Raw genomic sequence first — 21224 nt, 5'->3', positions numbered from 1 at the left:
TGGAGTTTGTAACATGGCCGTCAGGACGGAGTGGAGTACGAGGTTTTGGGGACAGATATCCGGTATTAGTTCAGCTGGAAGACTGATGGATGATGCTACGATTTGTTCATGATGTAACTACTCTGTTCTGTAAGTGAACACTATGAGGACAAGTGGTTTTTTGCTCATTCTGTATTGCCAACGCAGCATCAGTTGAGCTGGGAAGTCGCTGTTCTCTGGGGATGGGAAGACTTCTAAACGGCGCCTTGTTTATAACCTAGGGGCACTTTATAGGTCATGAAATAATGTATATCATGTGCACTGTATGTCAAACAGAGATTAATTTGGGATATGGCGCAGGTTAGTAATAATACTACGAAGCCGAGTGACCAGCAAGAAGTAAATATTCTGAACATTTATTTGGACGAATTGAAAAGATTAAGATATTAACTTGTTTCTTGTAAGTAAACAGTCGTCTGTAACTGGAACATTGCGTTAGCTAGCTAGCTAATCAGCTACTATCAAATACTTGGGCAGTTTCCGTATGTGTTAAATAGTTATTTCAGAGGTGCCACAGCTGGCCAGATGTATACAGGGTTTTTCGTTTGTTTGTTTTTTAAGTTGTAACTTGTAGCTGGGTATTTAGAAAAGGCAGCAAATCATGAAAGTTAGTAGAGAATGTGTGTGATGCTCTCACAGCTGCACATAGCTCAGTAAACTCTTCTTGGTCTTGTCTGTGTTCATCATTTTTTGATCTAATACTATAATTTAATGTAGTGCAATAATAGTTTATAAGTATTTAAAAGAAACACAAGCTTTCCAAGCTGTACTTATGTTGTTGATAGATTACATTCTGAACACTGAACCTAAGCTGTCGCTGAGAAAGACTCTGTACTATATCATGGTATGTAATTGAATAGGATTGTAAAGTGTACATACAGTACTGTGCAAATGTCTGAGGCACTCACTCAATCAACTTTTTTAAAGCAGATTTTCTTCGATCGACTTTATGAATTCTGCACTATTGAGGTATACTAAACATTTTAAATTTCCAAATATAATACAACGCCCTCCACAATTATTGGCACCCCTGGTTAAGATGTGTTAAAAGCCTTAAAATAAATTCAGTTTTTATTGCAGAAGCATAATCTCACACTGAAAATTGTATAAAAATGTAACCCTTAACTCAAGTGAATTTAAAAAAAAAAGTAAAAATTCCTGACTAAGAAATTATTTTTTCATAAAATCACCTGTTCCACAATTATTGGCACCCATAAGAATTCCTAGAAAATAAACGTAATTGAAGCATTTCTGTCATTTCTACTGTAGTTTATAAAGTTGATCAGAGTATCTAGGAACCTTTAATTAGTAATTCATCACATCCTGTTTCCCTGGGGTATAAATATGATGTGACACAGAGGCCTATTTCTCTTATCCACTCTTCAACATGGGAAAGACAAGAGAACACACCATTCAAGTAAGCCAGATGTGTGTCGACCTTCATAAGTCAGGCAATGGCTACAAGGAAATAGCCGCTCGTCTACACCTGCCCATATCTACAGTCAGAGGAATCATCAAGAAGTTTAAAACAACTGGAACAGTGGCAAACAAGCCTGGACGAGGATGCAAGTTTATTTTGCCACCACACACAGTGAGGAGGATGGTAAGAGAAGTAAAAAGTTCTCCAAAGCTCACTGTTAGAGAATTGCATCAAAGAGTAGCATCTTGGGGTCACAAAGTCTCCATAACAACCATCAGGTGCTATCTACATGCCAACAAGCTGTTTGGGAGGCATGCACGGAAAAAGCCTTTTCTCACTTACAAGCATAAACGTAAACGTCTGGAGTTCGCTAAGCGGTACTGGGACTTCAACTGGGACTGTGTGCTTTGGTCAGATGAGACCAAGATAGAGCTTTTTGGCAACAAACACTCTAATACATCACAAAAGATGAGTATGCGGAAAAGCACCTCATGCCCACTGTGAAGTATGGGGGAGGATCGGTGATGCTGTGGGCCTGTTTCTCTTCCAAAAGCCCCGGGAACCTTGTTAGGGTGTATGGCATCATGAACTCTTTGAAATACTAGGACATTTTAAATCAAAATCTGGTGGCCTCTGCCCGAAAGCTGAAGATGGGTCATCACTGGGTCTTTCAGCAAGATAATGACCCTAAACATGTGGCCAAATCTACACAAAAATTGTTCACCAGACACAAAATCAAGCTCCTCCCATGGCCATCTCAGTCCCCAGACCTCAACCCAATTGAAAACCTGTGGGGTGAGCTGAAGAGGAGAATGCATAGGAGAGGACCCAGGACTCTGGACGATTTAGACAGATTGTGCAAAGAGGAATGGTCGAATATCCCTCTCTCTGTATTCTCCCATCTTGTGAAACGTTATAGGAGAAGATTAAGTGCTGTCTTGTTGGCAAAAGGGAGTTGTACAAAATATTAACATCAGGGGTGCCAATAATTGTGGCACACATGATTTCATGTAAAATAATTATTTCTTAATGTGGGATTTTTTTTCCCACTGAATAAATGCACTTGAATTAAAGGTTGGATTTTTCTCTTTTTTTTTTTTTGCATTGTTGTCCTATATTATTATTTAAAAAAAATGAATTTATTAGAAGCCTAAGAACATATCTTAATGAGGGGTGCCAATAATTGTGGAGGGCGCTGTATAATATAATATATGGGGAAGCCATGGCCTAATGGTTAGAGAAGCAGCTTTGGGACCAAAAGATTGCTGGATTGATTCCCTGGACCAGCAGGAATGGCTGAAGTGCCCTTGAGCAAGGCATCTAACCCCGAACTGCTCCCCAGGCTGCTCTGGGTATGTTGTACGTCGCTCTGGATAAGAGCGTCTGCTAAACACTTGTAATGTATATTACATCATGCCAGGATCAGGCAACACAGTATTTTTGTCTTTCGCGATGGTCGCCATGTCAGATTAGGCAATCATAGTGCCATAAATTCTTGCTCTGTCTTGATCAGGAGACTGGCAAAGCTACAGGTTTGACCCCAACCAATCATTGTACACGTTCACATCTTGGAGGAGTTGTGAGCTGTCAAAGTCAGAGAGAAAATAGAAAAAATCTTCCATGCTAGGCCTTTCGTTTGGGTGTCATAGGGCGTCTCGGACACCTGTATTGCTGTGCTTCAGTTATGTCACACTGCAAGGCCTGTTCGTTGTTCCCAATGTTCATGTTCGGGAAATGTTGGAAATTTGTCAGCCATGATAAAGTCATGTCAAAATTGGCCTGAACTCATGTGATCCTGGCATAAGAGACACTTTTCAGACAACAAAAAAACATAATGAAGGCTACTGGGTTTGGGTGCAAAATTAAGAAGCAAGTGTGACAAAGTGTCCAGAAAAACTGTGGCTGGTTCTAGATGCTCAGTAAAACCTACAGCTCATTTTCTTATAAAACTGCACTCATTGTACCTTAGATTGATTGATTTTTCTTTAAGCAAAGGGCCATCACACCAAATATTGACTTTGTTTTATTTATTACAGTTTACTGCTCTTTATAGTGTTTTTTTAAACATAGAAACATTTAAAGGAAAACTCTGGAGTGAAATGCTTTTTAGGTCTATTTTCGCATTATTGGGAGTGCATACGTTGGGTTGCTATCACAATCACGTCAATCGGATGTGTTTTGAGAAAATTAGTTTTTTGTGATTTCAACCGGAAAGCGCTAACACGGCAGTGGCCGGGGCATGTCTTTTTGCCGATACAAAACGCTAGTTTTAAAACCATTGCAAAGCTCAAAACAACATGACAGTTCTGTGGAAGTGAGTAGAGGGTTCCTACAAACAAAACGAGTTGTCCCTGGCTCTGCATGTGCACGGATAGTGTGTTATAAGAGTAAATAAAAATCCAGCGACCTTACCTGAAGTCGGTCTTCCTCAGACGCCATCTTGAGTGGACAGTCCGTAAAAGTCGAGTGCCAAGTGCAGAGCCCATCCCGCTGGAAATGCACCATGGGCTCTGCACTCGGCACTCGACTTTTACAGACTGTCCACTCAAGATGGCGTCTAAGGAAGACCGACTTCAGGTGTCTAAGTGGAACTGGTGTCTAAGTGGATGGCGTCTAAGGAAGACCGACTATGGACAGCCATCACTGATGGTGCAGATCTGGCACGTGAAATACAGGACACAACTTGTTTGAATGTAATGCATGCCGCCTTCATGCCTCTGATATTTTGCATAACTTGGCACTAGAAGTTTACTGAGAATTGTCTTGGCTTCCCTGAAGATGTCTGTGCCACATTATGGCAAATATTCAAACCTTTCATACTGGTAATGTGTTAAAAGGGGGGGGGGGGATGGATCTGTGCATCCCATTCGTACTCTTACGTGGATGTGGAATTATGTGCTTCTTGAAGACTTGCACAGACTTTCATCACATTTCATAACATTTTAAACTTTAACATTTTAAAGATTATAAATTAGTTAGTTTTGGTTCCTTGGAGGGTGGCACGGTGGTGTAGTGGTTAGCGCTGTCGCCTCACAGCAAGAAGGTCCTGGGTTTGAGCCCCGGGGCCGGCGAGGGCCTTTCTGTGTGGAGTTTGCATGTTCTCCCCGTGTCCGCGTGGGTTTCCTCCGGGTGCTCCGGTTTCCCCCACAGTCCAAAGACATGCAGGTAATGTTAACTGGTGACTCTAAATTGACCGTAGGTGTGAATGTGAGTGTGAATGGTTGTCTGTGTCTATGTGTCAGCCCTGTGATGACCTGGCGACTTGTCCAGGGTGTACCCCGCCTTTCGCCCGTAGTCAGCTGGGATAGGCTCCAGCTTGCCCGCGACCCTGTAGAAGGATAAAGCGGCTAGAGATAATGAGATGAGATGAGATGGTTCCTTGGACTATGTTTATTTAATTGCACAATCTGATTTCATTCTGTGTTGTTTTTGTTTTGTTTTTTTTGCCCCCCACAGGTTAGTTGTATCCACTCCTGGCTCTTTATAAAGCATTGTAGAGGAAGTGGAATCAGCAGCTCACTGCATGCACCCTGACTCTCGGAGGAAGGTGATTATTTCTCCTCTCACATTGGTAGAACTGTTAGGATTAGTGTTTGAGGGCCGGTGGACGTGTTTACCTGCGGCGGGACGGGACTCTGCCCTGACAACCGGCGCCGCGTCTCTTCACGGAGCATGGTGAGCGAGCACGGGTCACCATGGAGCTGCATGATAAGATGCAGGTGAGTTCCTGAGCTGCCTTCACTTTGGGGATGAGGCCACATGATGGGTTTGGATTTGCATTTAGGTTTATTTATTTATTCACTTTTATTCAAAGCAACTCACAGTTGAGCTGAGCTCAAGGTTCAGGGCTTGTCTAATGAGCTTTTCCTAGTGCCACTTCGATTGGGCATACAAGGCTCACCCGTGGCTTTTTATTACAAGGTGAAGAACCAACAACGTGCCACTTTTTGCAAGACATTGTTAACAATCAAGCACAAGGGCGTTTCTAGCTATTGAAAAGACCAGGAGCGAAGTCAAGTTTTCCTGGAGCTTGTGTTTATTTATTATATTTAAGGGAGTTCAGCATGGATGGGTTGGTGAGGTTATACCTAACTTTCCAAGAAATATTCTCACCCACACACATTCAAAGGTTACAACATCTTTATTGGTGATTTCTGCACTGCTCTTTTTAGGTTTATGGAGTTCGTCAGTTTCTGTCTCCTTATTATTAAGTTATTATCAACACCCATAATGTCTGAGGAAACTGAGGCATGTGCCAATTAACTATTAAATATCACTAGTAAAATTTATTATCAGCTTAATAAAAATATCTAATTTTTCACTCGCGTATCTCTTCTTTAGGAACCCAAAGACACTGATTCTAAACTGCATTATTGTATTACAACATTCAAAATCCCAGATGACATCCCATCTCACAAGACTAGGATCTTTTTAAAAACATTTTTTTAGTATTTACTTGTAAATTTGGTATTTTTGGTTACTGAATTATGTGCAATAATCGTATGCGGCAGTTATATTGATGTAAGCCAGTGGAATGAAATTTGGTTCAAATGTGCATTCTGAATGTACAGGTGAATGACAATCAGTCAGTCATGTCTTCCAAGTTTCTCTCTCTCTCACACACACACACACACACACACACACACACACACACACACACACACACACACACACACCATTTTCTCCAATGTATCCATGCTCAGTTGACTGCAGCAGCTTATTTATAGTATCTTGTCAACACATTTATGTTGATGACAATAGTGCGAGGCAAAACAAAAAAATGTAGGTGCTAAAGAAACTGGACTTGCTTGAAATTCTTGAAGACGTTTCGCCTCTCATCCAAAAGGCTTCTTCAAAACGACCATCACTGAACAGAGGAAGTGGTCTGAGAACACCACTTATCAGCCACATACAATGCAGTCCTTGGCACACTTCCCAGAAAACTGAATACACATCCACACCAAGACTCAGCTGACTTTAATGATTCGCATGATGGCAGAGAGAGCCAACAACTCAAAGATCACCCTAACGACTCTCTAGGCTGCTAACACCATTCATACTTGGCCTCCAGTGACCCTAACAACCTACAGGATGACTGAGGCCCTGTCCACACGGCAACGGATTCAGGTGAATCTGATAAAAAATTTTTATCGTTTCGGCCTGGCGTCCACACGGCACCGGCGTTTTGGGTGCCCCAAAACGAAATCTTTTGAGAACGGGTTCCAGAGTGAAAAAATCTGGCAACGGAGCCGTTGCGAAGTCGTCTGGATGAGTAGAACGGATTTGTTTACGATGACGTCACAACCACATGACTAGAACAAGCAGCACTCTCGCGCGCATCATTCGTAACAACAGAAATTGAAATTGTTTACACATTAACCTGACTGACCTGCCAGACAGACAATTTACACCTGCTTTGATGAACAGAAAGTACAGCCTTCCACACAAAGCAACAGTTACCTGACTATAATGGAGGCAGAGGGGAAAAGGGTCAGAAGACCCTTCAACAGACTGTTTTGTATGAACCACTGCATTGCATTCACTTTTATATACAGCTTTTCTTTTAAATAAACAAGTAACTGAACCATTTCTTGAATTTCTTTTTTTTATTGGATAAGACTGCTTTTTAAAATGTTCACACACAATATAAAAAGTTATATAAATTATATAAAAATGCTTTTCAAAATGTTCACACACAATAAGAAAATTAAGTTATATAAAACTATGCACACTAATAAAACTAATTTGTACACACAGAAGGCACGATTTCCTCGCGTAGTCGCAGCCATCTTCTTCTTGTTGTTGTGTGTTTGTTCCTGTGAGTGCTTCATGCCGGATAGAAGAAGGGGTTTATGCATGTAACAGACGTTGCGTTGTGTTGTTCATCAGTCTTTTTATTCTGAAGAAATGAGACACAAATACACTGCTGAGGACGGGCTGCAAACGTCCAGTGGCATTGGCGCTTACATTTCCAAAACGAACTGAAAGAGGCCAGTGCCTCGTTCCTATAACTACCTGCGCTCTTAAAGGGCCAGCGCAGAATTTCCCCACCACTACACACAGTGGCAAGTGGAAAAAAATAAACCCGTTACATGCGCATGCGTCCTACTACTACTTCTATTGTTCTGGTGTCTCCGATGGGACCGTCTTACAGCGCACGTAGAGGTGTGGCATGTGTATTGCATCGTTTTCAGCAAGCGTTGCGTTGCCATATGGACCTGATATTTTACTGATCCGTTGCCCATGTGGACGTGATACTTTTTTTTTTTTACCCGCTAAAAAAAAAAAATCTCGTTGCCGTTGTCGTGTGGATGTAGCCTGAGAGTGTCAGCGACCCATGTGAGCTCAATGACTCCCATTAGGTTTGCTTTTGATCCACTATAGCATAAATACCTGGAACTCCCCACTAGTCAGACAGAACTGAAGAAGCCTTTTGGATGAGAGGTGAAACATCTTCAAGGAGTTCAAGCAAGTCCAGTTGCCTTCTTTAGCACCTGCAATTTATGAAGACCTGGATGACTGAGAACCTTCACAGGTTCTCACCCTATCTGTGACCAATATGCCAAAGGCTGGCTATGGTTTGGTCAGCTGGCTGGTCCTGCATAGGCGACATGTAGAATTAAAACATATGATTAAATTATGTCCAGGCATTTATTGGTGTCTACATGAACATACATTAGTGTTGACCTGTTAAATCAACTCAGTCAGGGCAAATAGACGAACACTGCAGGTATTCATTAAACCACTCGAACTTTTGAGCTCACCTGGGACACTAATCATACAGACCCTATGCTGGAAATTCAACATAACCAGGTAACACAGAACGGTGTTTGTGCATCAACATAATTATAGGTTACATTGTTGATTCAGTCTATATATACACCCATGGTCGAGGACTTGCCATCTGTTTTCATCTTGAAAAATCCAACAATAGTTTTTTTTTGGGGGGGGGGGGGGGTCGTCTTCCAACCAGTTCTGAATGTTGTTCTTCTGTTGGTGGTTACCAACGTTTTTAATGTGCACTGTGTAGCCCTCAGTTATGTCACCACCTATTCCCCCGTGTTCCCCCCTCCATCTTTGGACGCTGCAAGTCAAGTTCCGATTTGTTTCAATCAGTTGTTTGCTATTAATCGCTTACTTTTTTTTGAGAATAAGAATACCCGGAGCTAGGCTCAAAATACCTGATGCCCCTTTTCCACCAAAGCAGTTCCAGGGCTGGTTCGGGTCCAGTGCTTAGTTTGGAACCGGGTTTACTGTTTCCACTGACAAAGAACTGGCTCTGGGGCCAGAAAAACCGGTTCCAGGCTAGCACCAACTCTTTGCTGGGCCAGAGGAAAGAACCGCTTACATCAGCGGGGGGTGGAGTTGTTAAGACCAACAACAATAACAAGACCGCGAAAGATCGCCATTTTTAAGCGACGAGAAGCAGCAGCTGTACAAACACGAAGTCATTTATTATTATTGTTGTTGTTGCTGCTGCTTCTTCCGTGTTGTTTTTGCTTCGATATTCGCGCCAAGGTTTATGCAAACGTAGCAACATAACTGACATATACAACGATGTAACCGACGTATACAGCGACGTAATGACGTGGCTTCCCTTAGCACCGCGAGCTATGGAAAAGCAAACTGGTTCTCAGCTGGCTCGCAAGTTGAACGAGTTGTGAACCAGCACCAACACTGGCCTCAAACCAGCCCTGGAACTGATTTGGTGGAAAAGAAGTATGAGTGATGGGGCCTAATGATGCCACTGATCAAGCATGTTTTACTCTGCTGTCCTGGGCTAAATGCCCCAAGATTTATTTTAAATTTTTTTTTTTTAACTTGCAAAATACCTTGGACAATGTTTTTCAGAAGGTACCACCACCAAAAGTCTTCTGTCACATGTGTTTTTAAAGCAGCTCATTTATTCATTTGGGTTTTGTTTTGTTTTTTTTGTATATTTTATGTAATTTTATTTCTCATCTTATCTCATTATCTCTAGCCGCTTTATCTTTCTACAGGGTCGCAGGCAAGCTGGAGCCTATCCCAGCTGACTACGGGCGAAAGGCGGGGTACACCCTGGACAAGTCGCCAGGTCATCACAGGGCTGACACATAGACACAGACAACCATTCACACTCACATTCACACCTACGGTCAATTTAGAGTCACCAGTTAACCTAACCTGCATGTCTTTGGACTGTGGGGGAAACCGGAGCACCCGGAGGAAACCCACACGGACACAGGGAGAACATGCAAACTCCACACAGAAAGGCCCTCGCCGGCCCCAGGGCTCGAACCCAGGACCTTCTTGCTGTGAGGCGACAGCGCTAACCACTACACCACCGTGCCGCCCGTAATTTTATTTGTTTTAGTAATTTATTTATAAAGTATTTGTAATCTGCTAAAAATGTTTTTCCATGATCTAGCCTCAGGTGCTGACATGGCATTTAAATAAAAAAAAAAAAATCGCTGTTGCTGACTCACTCCAATGCCACTTCTGCTTTCTGTCTGCTTTTTTCACTGATCTGTAAACATTTGACTTCTCCATACAGCAGTTTTGATTCTTACTGACTACATGTTGATTTGTTGAAAAGAGGAAAGTCTGGATTTAAAAACAATTAAATTCAATACAGTTCAGTTTCATTTATATAGTGCTTTTAAAGCAAATGTAATGTCCCTAAACCCCACTTTTTTCCTTGTACAAAGCAACAATCAGTATGTTGATTGACCATGTGTGTTCAAACCAGAGCTGATCCAAAAGGCCATAAATTAATGGAAAATCAATAAGCTATGATTTTCATGGAATCTGCCGAGACTGATCTGGAAGATCCCAAAGAGGTGTGTGACGTCACTCGTATAACAATTCAGGTATCGGTTTCGTTATGTGCGCAGCAGTGGTTAGACCAGTCTCGATATGGAATCATGTTTTGGAGAGAATTCTGATAGTGATTGAATTCACTAGCGCACCACCTAGTGCACCACCAGCCAGAGAGAAATGGAAACAGAGATTGGTTTGTGGATTTTTATTCTAAGCTGGCCACTGCAAAATATCGGGAAAATATTTACATGTACTTCAATAAATGCAGAAATATAATCTTTAAAATGTTCACTTATTCAGTGTAATTATTGAAAGAAAATATGAAGTGGGCGATAATAGGGGAATTGACAAGCTGTCCAAATGTCAGAGCAAATGTCATTTATGGGTTTCTTTTTTGCTCCAATAATTCCCATATGGTCGTTCTGGTGGTGATGAGCACTTGATGAATCAGATTTATTATTAGTAGGCGACACAAAATCTGCCCACTTCGTTTGCATAAACCTCACCCACTGTCGCTTTAGATTAGTGTAATTTCTCGGAAATTCGTGAGCTGAATGCCCTGTTGTATATGGATTTGAACATCCAAACACAACTCTGTGCTTTCCCATCGTTATTTTTTGTAAGATTCCACCAACAATCTCCAATTTCAGTGAGTAAGCAAGCACGGAGTCAGATGAACCGAAATGACCCAGATAACCGGGGTTCCATGCGTGACGTCACGTGAGATTATCCCTGAGGCAAGGCTGCCTTTTTCCGGGATCCGGACGCCGCGATTTATCAATAGTTTTGTACTTGATAATAAAATAACAAATGATTAATATTATTTTCCCCCCTGCTTTATGAATTCATTTTGGTCGTTACTACTGATGTATATTCATTTTAAAGCATTACAGTGAGACATTACATACACTAACAATAGGCAATGTCACAAAGCAACTTTACAGAAAATTATGAAGTCTGGATATAAATTATATGAATTTATAAATGTTTCCTTTTGAATGAAATGATCTGAATTATTTTCCTGTGAACTTGAAACATCAGATTTTTACACGGTTGCATACAGATTAGTGTTTTGGACTACGTTTTGAGGGAAATAAATGTGAACGCCAAAGCACAATTAATAAATGAGCATGTTGATCCAGACTTATTCTATAATTCACAGCCTTTCGTTACATTTCGTATCATTTTATTTACTTTATCGTTTTAAAGATCATCATCGTCAAACAAAAGTGAACATGTTCAGCTCTTGTATGCAGTCTGAAGGAATAAGAGATTATAGTAGCACTCTGAGATGGTTTGAGTTGATAGACAGAACTGGACGATGTCTTTGATGATGGAACATTGTGTTTGTGTCCTCGGCTGATGTTTCAAACTCATTCAACTCTGGCTAGCATCTTCATTTCAGCTCAATAAATTATTTCTGTGCTGTCAGATGACTGTTGTCCTGGAATTAGAGTTATATAACAGTTGTACTTTCTCAGTACATGCATAAAAGATACATGCAGTACCAGACATAAGTTTCTACACTCCTATTCATTCATAGGTTCTTCTGTATTTTGACTATTTTCTACATTGCAGAGCAGTACTAAAGACATCAAAACTATGAAATAACATCTGGAACATCTATGGAATTATGTGATAAACAAAAAATGTTTTATATTTTATACTCTTCAAAGTAGCCCCCGCTTACCTTGATGACGCTTTGTACACTATCAGCATTATCTTAACCAGCTTCATGCGGTAGTCATCTGGAATACTTTTCAGTTAATAGCTGTGCCTCGTCAAAAGTTAATTAGTGCAATTTTTTTGCCTTCTTAATGGGTTTGAGATCAAATAGTAAATAATAAAAGTACAGTAAACAGCCCTATTCCACATTGTCAAGAACCACTCAACTAAGTAAAGAGAAACGACATCCGTCATTTACTTTAAGACATGAAGTGACTTTTAATTAATAAAAATAAACAAAAGCCACTGAATTAGAAGGTGTGAGGAACAGTTTTTACCCCATAGCCATTACACTACTGAACAGCACACCTCCACTCACTCACTGCTGCTATTGCTGGGTTTCAGTCACGTGACTTTTCTTAGCGGTTTTACCGGAAGTGAAATAGCTGGTGGTCTAAACGGCTGCTGTAGTGCAAACAACTAGCGATAACTCATCAGAGTATGCTCGTAATCTAGAAGCCACTGCTCGCTTTAGATCTATTCAGAAGATTGCTATGTGCAGTGGAATCGACCCCTACAGTCTGGGAAAGAAGGATTTGTTATATGATCTCGAAAACTACCCTTCAGTCGAGTTCCCCGATATCTCAAACTATCTGGTGTTGCAGACGTCCTTCTACACCGCAAAACAGATGAAAGCGTGGAAGAGTAATGGAGGCTTACAACTTTTTTGTATGTGGCTGGGTAAAGGACCTCGGTAGCAACTCGCTGCTGAATGAATCCTATATTGTTTTTGCCCGTGTAAGGATTTTTATTTATTTATTTATTTATTTATTTTAAAGCTTTTCATTTGCGTCTTTGCAACGAAGCGCTGCAAGTTGAAGTGTAAACAAACAACAGTTTGCTTGATTCTCACTTGTGTTGGCTCTTATCGCTCAGGTAAATCATTCACAAAGATCATCAGAAACCCCTTTAAAGACCTGGATCTTAGTTAAACAAGACGGAGAAGTGATCACGGCGCATTGTAACTGTACGGCTGGGGAAGAATTTTGTCGCGACCTTCATGCGTATGGACTTTGTGAGGAGTAAACAAAGAAACATCTGGGGACTTTAGCACTTCGTGACTAAAAAAAAGTAATGTAAAATAACGACACATAGCAAGAAAAGTACTTGGAAAGCACTAAGGACATAGCTGAGACGGAGTTACAAACCTTTCACCAAGTGATCACTGCAAACTCGACTTGGCTCCCTTCGATTTCAGTGAGAGGTTCAAAAGCCACCTTTCTTGACGTCTTTTTGTGAAATCCTGTGTTATTTCACCCTTTTTTTTTTATTAGTTCACGGGGAACCCTGACGAAACTTTTATCAGTTTCACGGTTTGATCGATTCGGACAACCTAAAACAATGCAAGCGTAAGACATTTTTCATGCGAGCAAATTCGATAAGTAAAAACATCTCCGTGATCTTTCCACCATGCTTACCTGCGATGATAACATCCAGGTTTTCCTTAAATTTCCGATCGTGCTAAAAAAAAAAAAATTCCATCTCTGGTAACGAGCTGTGTCATCAGACGACAAGATCAAAGGGTGAGGTGGGTCTTCCGTTTGATTTAATTAACCAATAATAATTGTTGTAACTGAAACTCACCTTTTGTAAAATAGTTTTTTATTGGTAAATCTGAAAAGGTGTCGATAATTATGGATTGTCGATAATTATAGCCGCCGCTCTAGTAACGATTTAACATTAAAGTTCAGCGATCGTTTACAGCAAAATGACCAATATTTCAGATATGTCAATATCTGCCAGGAAAAAAAAATTCAGCAGTTTGTTTTTGGTCAGTTTCAAGTAAGAAAAGAACTAAAACTCGCATCCGTTTTTCATAGAATGAAGATGTTCCCTTGGGCGTGCGCTCTGTTCCGCCTGTATTTCCCATCAGTGTACAGGAAAAAGAAGCTCAGCACTAATTTGAGTGTGCTCTTGAAACTCAGCCGTGCACATCATCAGCTTGTTAGTGTAAGGCCTGCTGATAGAGAAGGCATAGCAGTAAAGGTGTGGTCCGGCGTGGACACAGGGCACTGAGGATGCTGTTTGTCCCTCATTTACTTTCCAGCTCACAGCGCTGCCGCTGAGACAGCAAAGTGCTGCATTTGCTGAAACGGGTGAATGTTTGCTATGCAGAGGGGTAAGGGTATCTATTTATTGGCTTGTCGAAGGTATTCTCTTTTTTTTGCATCCCTCTGTTCACCCTAAAAGCTTTTCACCAGTGCATGATTTATGTGCAAGATCTCCAAATTTCATGAAGCAGCGACACTGTCACTACTCACAGCACCATTTCATTATTCAGTACGATCAATTTCTTTGACCATAAGTGGTTTTATTTTACACCAACACTGCACATTCGATCAATACTCTCCACTGAACAGTGGGGACTGTAAGTTTTGCGAGACTAGAGAGAGCGGAGTAGAGTAAAGCAGCTCATTGCTCGGGGTAGAGACGTGGTGGCTGGACCTCACAAGTCTGGATGCTGAAACAGCAGTATATATTATCCAGCAGCCCTTGTTTTGTCTACCACGTTATCCTGACCTACCCGCACACACTCCACACAGTGTCGCGTCAGCTTGACAGCTTCACACACGGACTTGGCCATGATCCTCAAAGATGCAGCTTGGTTCTGGAAGGATTATGTAAGTAGGCTGTATGTTCGAAGCTCCAGCATGCTAACATCCTGTAGAAAAACTGTGCTTGTTATTCATCTTCAGTGTCCTTACCTCCCTGCTGTTCACTCAAGCTTGAGTGCTTCTAGGGTTTTTATTTTTTTATTTTTTAAATAGCTATAATATGTCTTGTGAAATTGTTCATGATTGTATGTGAGAGAGGCAGCAAACGAAGGAGTGAGTGAACGGGTGAGTGTGTGTAAGGATCCTAGACAGGCGGCAAACCTGCACATGTGCACATCCTCCTCGGGATAGGGGCTTTAACTCAGCCTCTCTCCCGCTGCCGTGGGAAACTGTTGCAATTATTTATAGATGGTTGCTCCATGGCTCCAGTTTGAGTGCAAGTGGGAGTGAGATTACAAAGGGGCGCAAGAGGATACTGTGGGAACGCACTCTCCTCTTTTTGGCCTTATCAGACAGTTATGAATAATGAAGGTTGTCTTTTTTTTTTGGCCTTACTCTGACCATGGAACATCCAGGGATGGGCGTCGAAATTTAATGCATGTTCAGTTATACACTGCATATAGCCTTGACGCATTGAACTGCAAAAGCAGATGCCATGCATGCTTCCTAACGGAGATGTTTTATTTATTTATTTAAAGCATGCATCAAAATCCTGTGTGGATTCCCCATGTTTTAGTTAATTTTTAATACATTGAGACAGGCCTGACTAAAGAGCATTAAATCCTCTGACCACATGAATAAATAAATGTTAATTAAACTCCCACGCACAATTGTGTAAGCCTGGGTTTGGGGTGACTTCCCAGATATGTTCATCCGGCTAAATGACGTGCTGTTTTGCAAATGGTACGTGGATATCTACAACCCCAATTCCAAAAAAGTTGGGACGTTGTGTAAGCTGTAAATAAAAACAGAATGCGATAATTTGCAACTCATGGAAATCCTTTTATTTCACTGAAAATAGTACAAAGACAACATATCAGATGTTGGAACTGAGAAATGTTATTGTTTTTTTGAAAAATATATGCTTATTTTGAATTTAATACCAGCAACACATTTCAAAAAAATTGGGACGGGGCATGTTTACCACTGTGTTGCATCACCTCTAGTTTTAACAACACTCTCACTACGTTCACACTGCAGGCTGAAGTGACTCAAATCCGATTTTTTTCGCCCGTATGTGACCTGTATCCGATCTTCTATTGACAATATGAACAACACAGATCCGATTTTTTTCAAATCCGACCCAGGCCGTTTGGATATGTGGTCCTAATTCCGATTCCTGTCCGATCTTTTCATATGCGACTTCAGTCTGAACCGCCAGGTCGCATTCATCTGACTTACACGTCATCAACAAGCCACAAACGTCACTATTCTGCGCTGAAGTAGGCGGCGGGTCTCTCAAAAAAAGTTACAACAACATGGCTTTGATCTTCCTTTGAACGGAGGTTGCAGTCACTACCCCGCAGAACGTCTGAGCCAAAACCCTTGCCCTCTTCCTTCTCAACCTCCTCCTTAACATCAGGCTATTTTGCACGTTCTGGCTCTGTCGCAACAACAACTGCATCATCGCCAGGTACTCCATGCTGGCTACTGTCATACACAGGAAACTTTAGGTTACTTCCGTAAACACTGGCCATGCTCACTGCGTGTGACGTCGTCGTATCCTGCAATGCGCATGCGGAACACTTTTAGGTCGCTTTTCGTTCATACTGAGGATCACATACAAGTCGCATATATTTGTTAATGTGAACGACCTCACAAAAAAATCGGAATTGAGCATTAAGCCTTGCAGTGTGAACGTAGTGTCTGTAAGCATTTGGGAACTGAGGAGACCAACTGCTATAGTTTGGAAGACAAATGTCCCATTCTTGCCTGATATACAGTTTCAGTTGCTCAAGTTTGGAGTCTCCTTTGTCATATTTTGCACTTCATATTGTGTCAAATGTTTTAAATGGGAGACAGATCTGGACTGCAGGAAGGCCAGTTTAGCACCTGGACTCTTTTACTACAGAGCCATGCAGTTTTAATGTGTGCAGAAAACAGTTTGGCATTGTCTTGCTGAAAGAAGGAAGGCCTTCCCCGAAAAAGGTTTTGTCTGAATGGCAGCATATTGCTTTGAAACATGTATATATCATTCAGCATTAATGAAACCTTCCCAGATGTACAAGCTACCCATGTCATGTGCACTAATGCACCTTCATACTATCACAGATGCTGGCTTTTGAACTGTGCACTGATAACAAGCCAGATGGTCCCTCTCTTCTTTAGCCTGGAGGATATGATGTCTAGGATTTCTGAAAATAATGTCGTCTAATTTTGATTCGTCAGACCTTGGGACAATTTTCCACTTCGCCTCAGTCCATCATAAAAGAGCTTGGGCCCAGAGAAGGTGGCAGTGTTTCTGGATATTGTGTATATCTGGTTTTAACTTGCATTTGTGGATGCAGTAATGAACTGTTTTCACAGACGATGGTTTTCTGAAGTGTTCCTGAGCCCATACAGTGATTTCAACTACAGACACGTCTGCTTTTAATACAGTGTCACCTGAGGGCCTGAAGATCAGTCATCCAATGTCAGTTTTCAGCCTTGTTTCTTGCATACAGAGATTTCTCCAGATTCTCTCAACCTTTCAATGATATGTACCATAGATGATGTGATCCTCAAATTCTTTGCAATTTTACATTGAGGAACGTTATTCTTAAATTGTTGCACTGTTTGCCCATGCAGTCTTTCACAGAGTGGTGAACCCCTCCCCATCTTTACTTCTGAGAGACTGATGCCCCTTTTCCACCAAAGCAGTTCCAGGGCTGGTTCGGGGCCAGTGCTTAGTTTGGAACCGGGTTTTCTGTTTCCACTGACAAAGAACTGGCTCTGGGGCCAGAAAAACCGGTTCCAGGCTAGCACTAGCTCTTTGCTGGGCCAGAGGAAAGAACCGCTTACGTCAGCTGGGGGACGGAGTTGTTAAGCCCAACAACAATAGCAAGACCGCCAAAGCTGACATAACACTGGCTAATGTTAGCTCATAACAAAGGCTAACATAACCATCTCACATTCAGTGTAAGGCTACATCCACACGACAACGGCAACGAGATGTTATTTAAAAATATATCGCGTCCAAATGGGCAACGATCAGTAAAATATCAGGTCCATATGGCAACGCAACGCTTGCTGAAAACGATGCAATACACATGCCACACCTCTAGGGGCGCTGTAAGACGGTCCCTTCAGAGACACCAGAACAATAGAAGAAGTAAGGACGCATGCGCATAAACTATTATGCGCGAGACTTCATATTAGCCACAAAGTCAGGAAAATCTGTTCGTAAAATTACATTATAATGACCAAATACAATGAAAAGTATTTTTCCAGTCTCACCTGTGAAAGGTAATCCCATGTGATCTCGTTTGGACGGCAAACCTGTTGGTACAGTTAAACGCAGCTAATCTTTATTCTCCGCTTTGACCTATCCAATATGGCGGCGAGGATGACGTATGATTCTACGCGGAAGGCGTAGAATCATATGGTCCGGAATAAATTGAATGCTACACGTTGATGGATTAATTTGTTGTTTCTCACCTGTGAAAGGTAATCCCATGTGATCTCGTTTGGACGGTAAACCTGTTGGTACAGTTAAACGCAGCACATGAATCTTTATTCTCCGCTTTGACCTATCCAATATGGCGGCGAGGATGACGTATGATTCTATGCGGAAGGCGGCGTCTTTAATGGTCCGGAATAAATTGAATGCTACACGTTGATGGATTAATTTGCTCTTCTACGCCCTTTTTGAGGAATGTATTGTAGGACTTAAACCCACATCTGAAGAGGTGAGATCGCTCCTTTTTTTCCCTATTTTTGCTGGCGGGATTGACTCTGCCCTAAGGGCAGAGTCTCTCTCTCTCTCTCTCTCTCTCTCTCTCTCTCTCACTTTGCACCATTACACAATAAATATTCACAGTGAAAATATTTTGTAAGCGCGTTTCATGAACCAAGTTATAGGATTTGTTGACAACTCGCATCGAGTTCGTTACACTTCTACCCGGCGTGAAGCACTCAGTCATGTGGTTGTGACGTCATCGTAAACAAATCCGTTCTACTCATCCAGACGACTTCACAACGGCAACGTTGCCAGATCTTTCCACTCTGGAACCCGTTCTCAAAAAGATTGCGTTTTGGGCACCCAAAACGCCGGTGCCGTGTGGACGCCAGGCCTAAACGATAAGCAATTGTATCGGAGTCACCTGAATCCGTTGCCGTGTGGACAGGGCCTAAGTAAGAGTCAAAACGTTATTAGGTTATTACCTGTCTCCTAGGATGTAATCGCCGTCCACTCAAAACCTGTTGATCAACACAAACATATTGGATCTGCCGTTTTCTGATCCCAATGAAGCACCATAAAGCCAGAAGCAGCAGCTGTACAAACGCGAAGTCATCCATTGTTGTTGCTGCTGCTTCTTCTCCGTGTTGTTGTTGCTTCGATGTTCGCGCCAAGGTTTATGCAAACGCAGCGACATAACTGACGTATACAGTGATGTAATGACGTGGCTCCCCTTAGCACCCCGAGCTATGGAAAAGCAAACTGGTTCTCAGCTGGCTCGCAAATTGAACGAGTTGTGAACCAGCACCAGCACTGGCCCCGAACCAGCCCTGGAACTGATTTGGTGGAAAAGGGGTATGAGTCTCTCTGAGATGCACTTTTTATACCCAATCATGTTACTGACCTGTTGCCAGTTAACCAAATTAGGTTGTTTTTTTGTTTTGTTTTTTTTAGCGTTACACAATTTTGTCAGTCTTTTGTTGCCCCGTCCCAACTTTTTTGAAATATGTTGCTGACATCAAATTCAAAATGAGCATATATTTTTCAAGAAACAACAACATTTCTCAGTTTCAACATTTGATATATTGTCTTTATACCATTTTCAATGAAATGTAAGTTTTCCATGTCTTTCAAATCTTCACATTCTGTTATTATTTATGTTTTACACAGTGTCCCAACTTTTTTGGAATTGGGGTTGTAAAGCATGAAGATATAATATTTCACAGTTATTCCCCAAAATCAAATCATACATGAGCTGATGGCCGATGAGGTGCGTGGCACTGAGTCAGCGATAAACCATGTACGACGAGATTGAGTGGGATAACTGTTTTATTCTAGATTAGATTAGATTAGATTAGATTAGATTAGATTAGATTAGATTAGATTAGATAGAACTTTATTGATCCCTTTGGGCGGGTTCCCTCAGGGAAATTAAAACAGTCGACAGTCACTGGATTTTGAGAAACGGAGCATTTTTCTTTTTTGCAAATTTGATAGATAAATAAAAACTTTTATACAAAACGTCCAACAAAATAATTTCCGCTTAGAATGTAAACAAACTGGCGAAATGACAGTAGCAATTTGTGAAAAATGCTAGAAAAATAATTATAGAAAAATAAAAAGATGTACGTTCTTACCATCAAATACTTTCATTCCATATTTTGTTTGTTTGGGTTTTTTTGGGGTTTTTTGGGTTTTGTTTTCAAGTAGAGTTTTTATTTTGTCTTTGGCTGGTTGAGCAACACGCTTCATGTTTTTCTCTACTCACGGTATATGAGCTGATAGCCTAGTAGTAGAGTAGCCAATCAGAGCGTGCGATTGCTCATATCCAGTGAATGTGGATAGACTGAATCATATATATGACTGGACAATATTCCATTGCTATATATTACTATTTGGTTTCATTTTTTTCCCTTCTTTCCCTGTTAAATACTTTTCAAGCATATTGAATAAGAATTGGGAATGTACTGTATATTTTTCAATGAGATGACGCCACTTTGTTAATTTAAAAAAAAATTGTACATCATGAAACGTGTTGTGAGACATGTCTCTTATTGAATAGTCTATAAGTCTCCATGCCTCGTGTTTGGCTTTTTTATTTTAATATTAGTAAAATATAAACATGATCTATGTCTAGGATACAGGTAGTTTTTCCTTTATACATTTGAAGAATTAAAGGTCTGCTTACTGCATTAAATACGACACGACTGGCTGCAGTAAGGCAGTCCAACAGGGGATTAGAGTTATGACGAAGTATTTAACGTATCCATCCATCCATTATCCGTAACCGCTTATCCTGTGCAGGGTTGCAGGCAAGCTGGAGCCTAACCCAGCTGACTATGGGTGAGAGGCGGGGTACACCCTGGACGAGTCGCCAGGTCATCACAGGGCTGACGCATAGACACAAATAACCATACACACTCACACCTACGGTCAATTTAGAGCCACCAATTAGCCTAACCTTCATGCCTTTAGACTGTAGGGGAAACCAGAGCACCTGGAGGAAACCCACGCAGACACGGGGAAAACATGCAAACTCTACACAGAAAGGCCCTCGTCGGCCACTGGGCTTGAACCCAGAACCTTCTTGCTGTGAGGCGACAGTGCTAACCACTACACCACTGTGCCGCCCTCATATTTAATGTAGTAATGTATTATTATGGTCCTTTATTTAAGGAGGAAGGAGTGACTCTTTTGGGTCTGTCCACGACCCAGGCTTTAAGGACACTCCATGATCAGCTTTCCAGCCTAGTGGAGCAGCATCAAAAGCTAAGCCAGCGGAGATCCACCATCCAGGTAATTCACACTA

General features: G+C 41.4%; 1 protein-coding gene across 3 annotated transcripts in view; it reads left to right on the top strand.

The window, feature by feature from the left end:
• The window catches only part of tmem94 (transmembrane protein 94), a 78251-nt gene continuing 57027 nt past the window's right edge, over positions 1 to 21224 (top strand). For all 3 annotated transcript variants that reach the window (XM_060940192.1, XM_060940191.1, XM_060940193.1), the window contains exons 1-3: positions 1 to 129; positions 4916 to 5178; positions 21092 to 21211. In XM_060940192.1, coding sequence (XP_060796175.1) covers positions 5155 to 5178; positions 21092 to 21211 — 144 coding nt within the window. In that variant the 5' untranslated portion in view covers positions 1 to 129; positions 4916 to 5154. The remainder of the gene's footprint in view (positions 130 to 4915; positions 5179 to 21091; positions 21212 to 21224) is intronic.

The sequence above is a fragment of the Neoarius graeffei genome, chromosome 14 (assembly GCF_027579695.1).
Source record: "Neoarius graeffei isolate fNeoGra1 chromosome 14, fNeoGra1.pri, whole genome shotgun sequence".
Classification (NCBI taxonomy): domain Eukaryota; kingdom Metazoa; phylum Chordata; class Actinopteri; order Siluriformes; family Ariidae; genus Neoarius; species Neoarius graeffei.
This window is presented reverse-complemented; position numbering and strand designations above follow the sequence as displayed.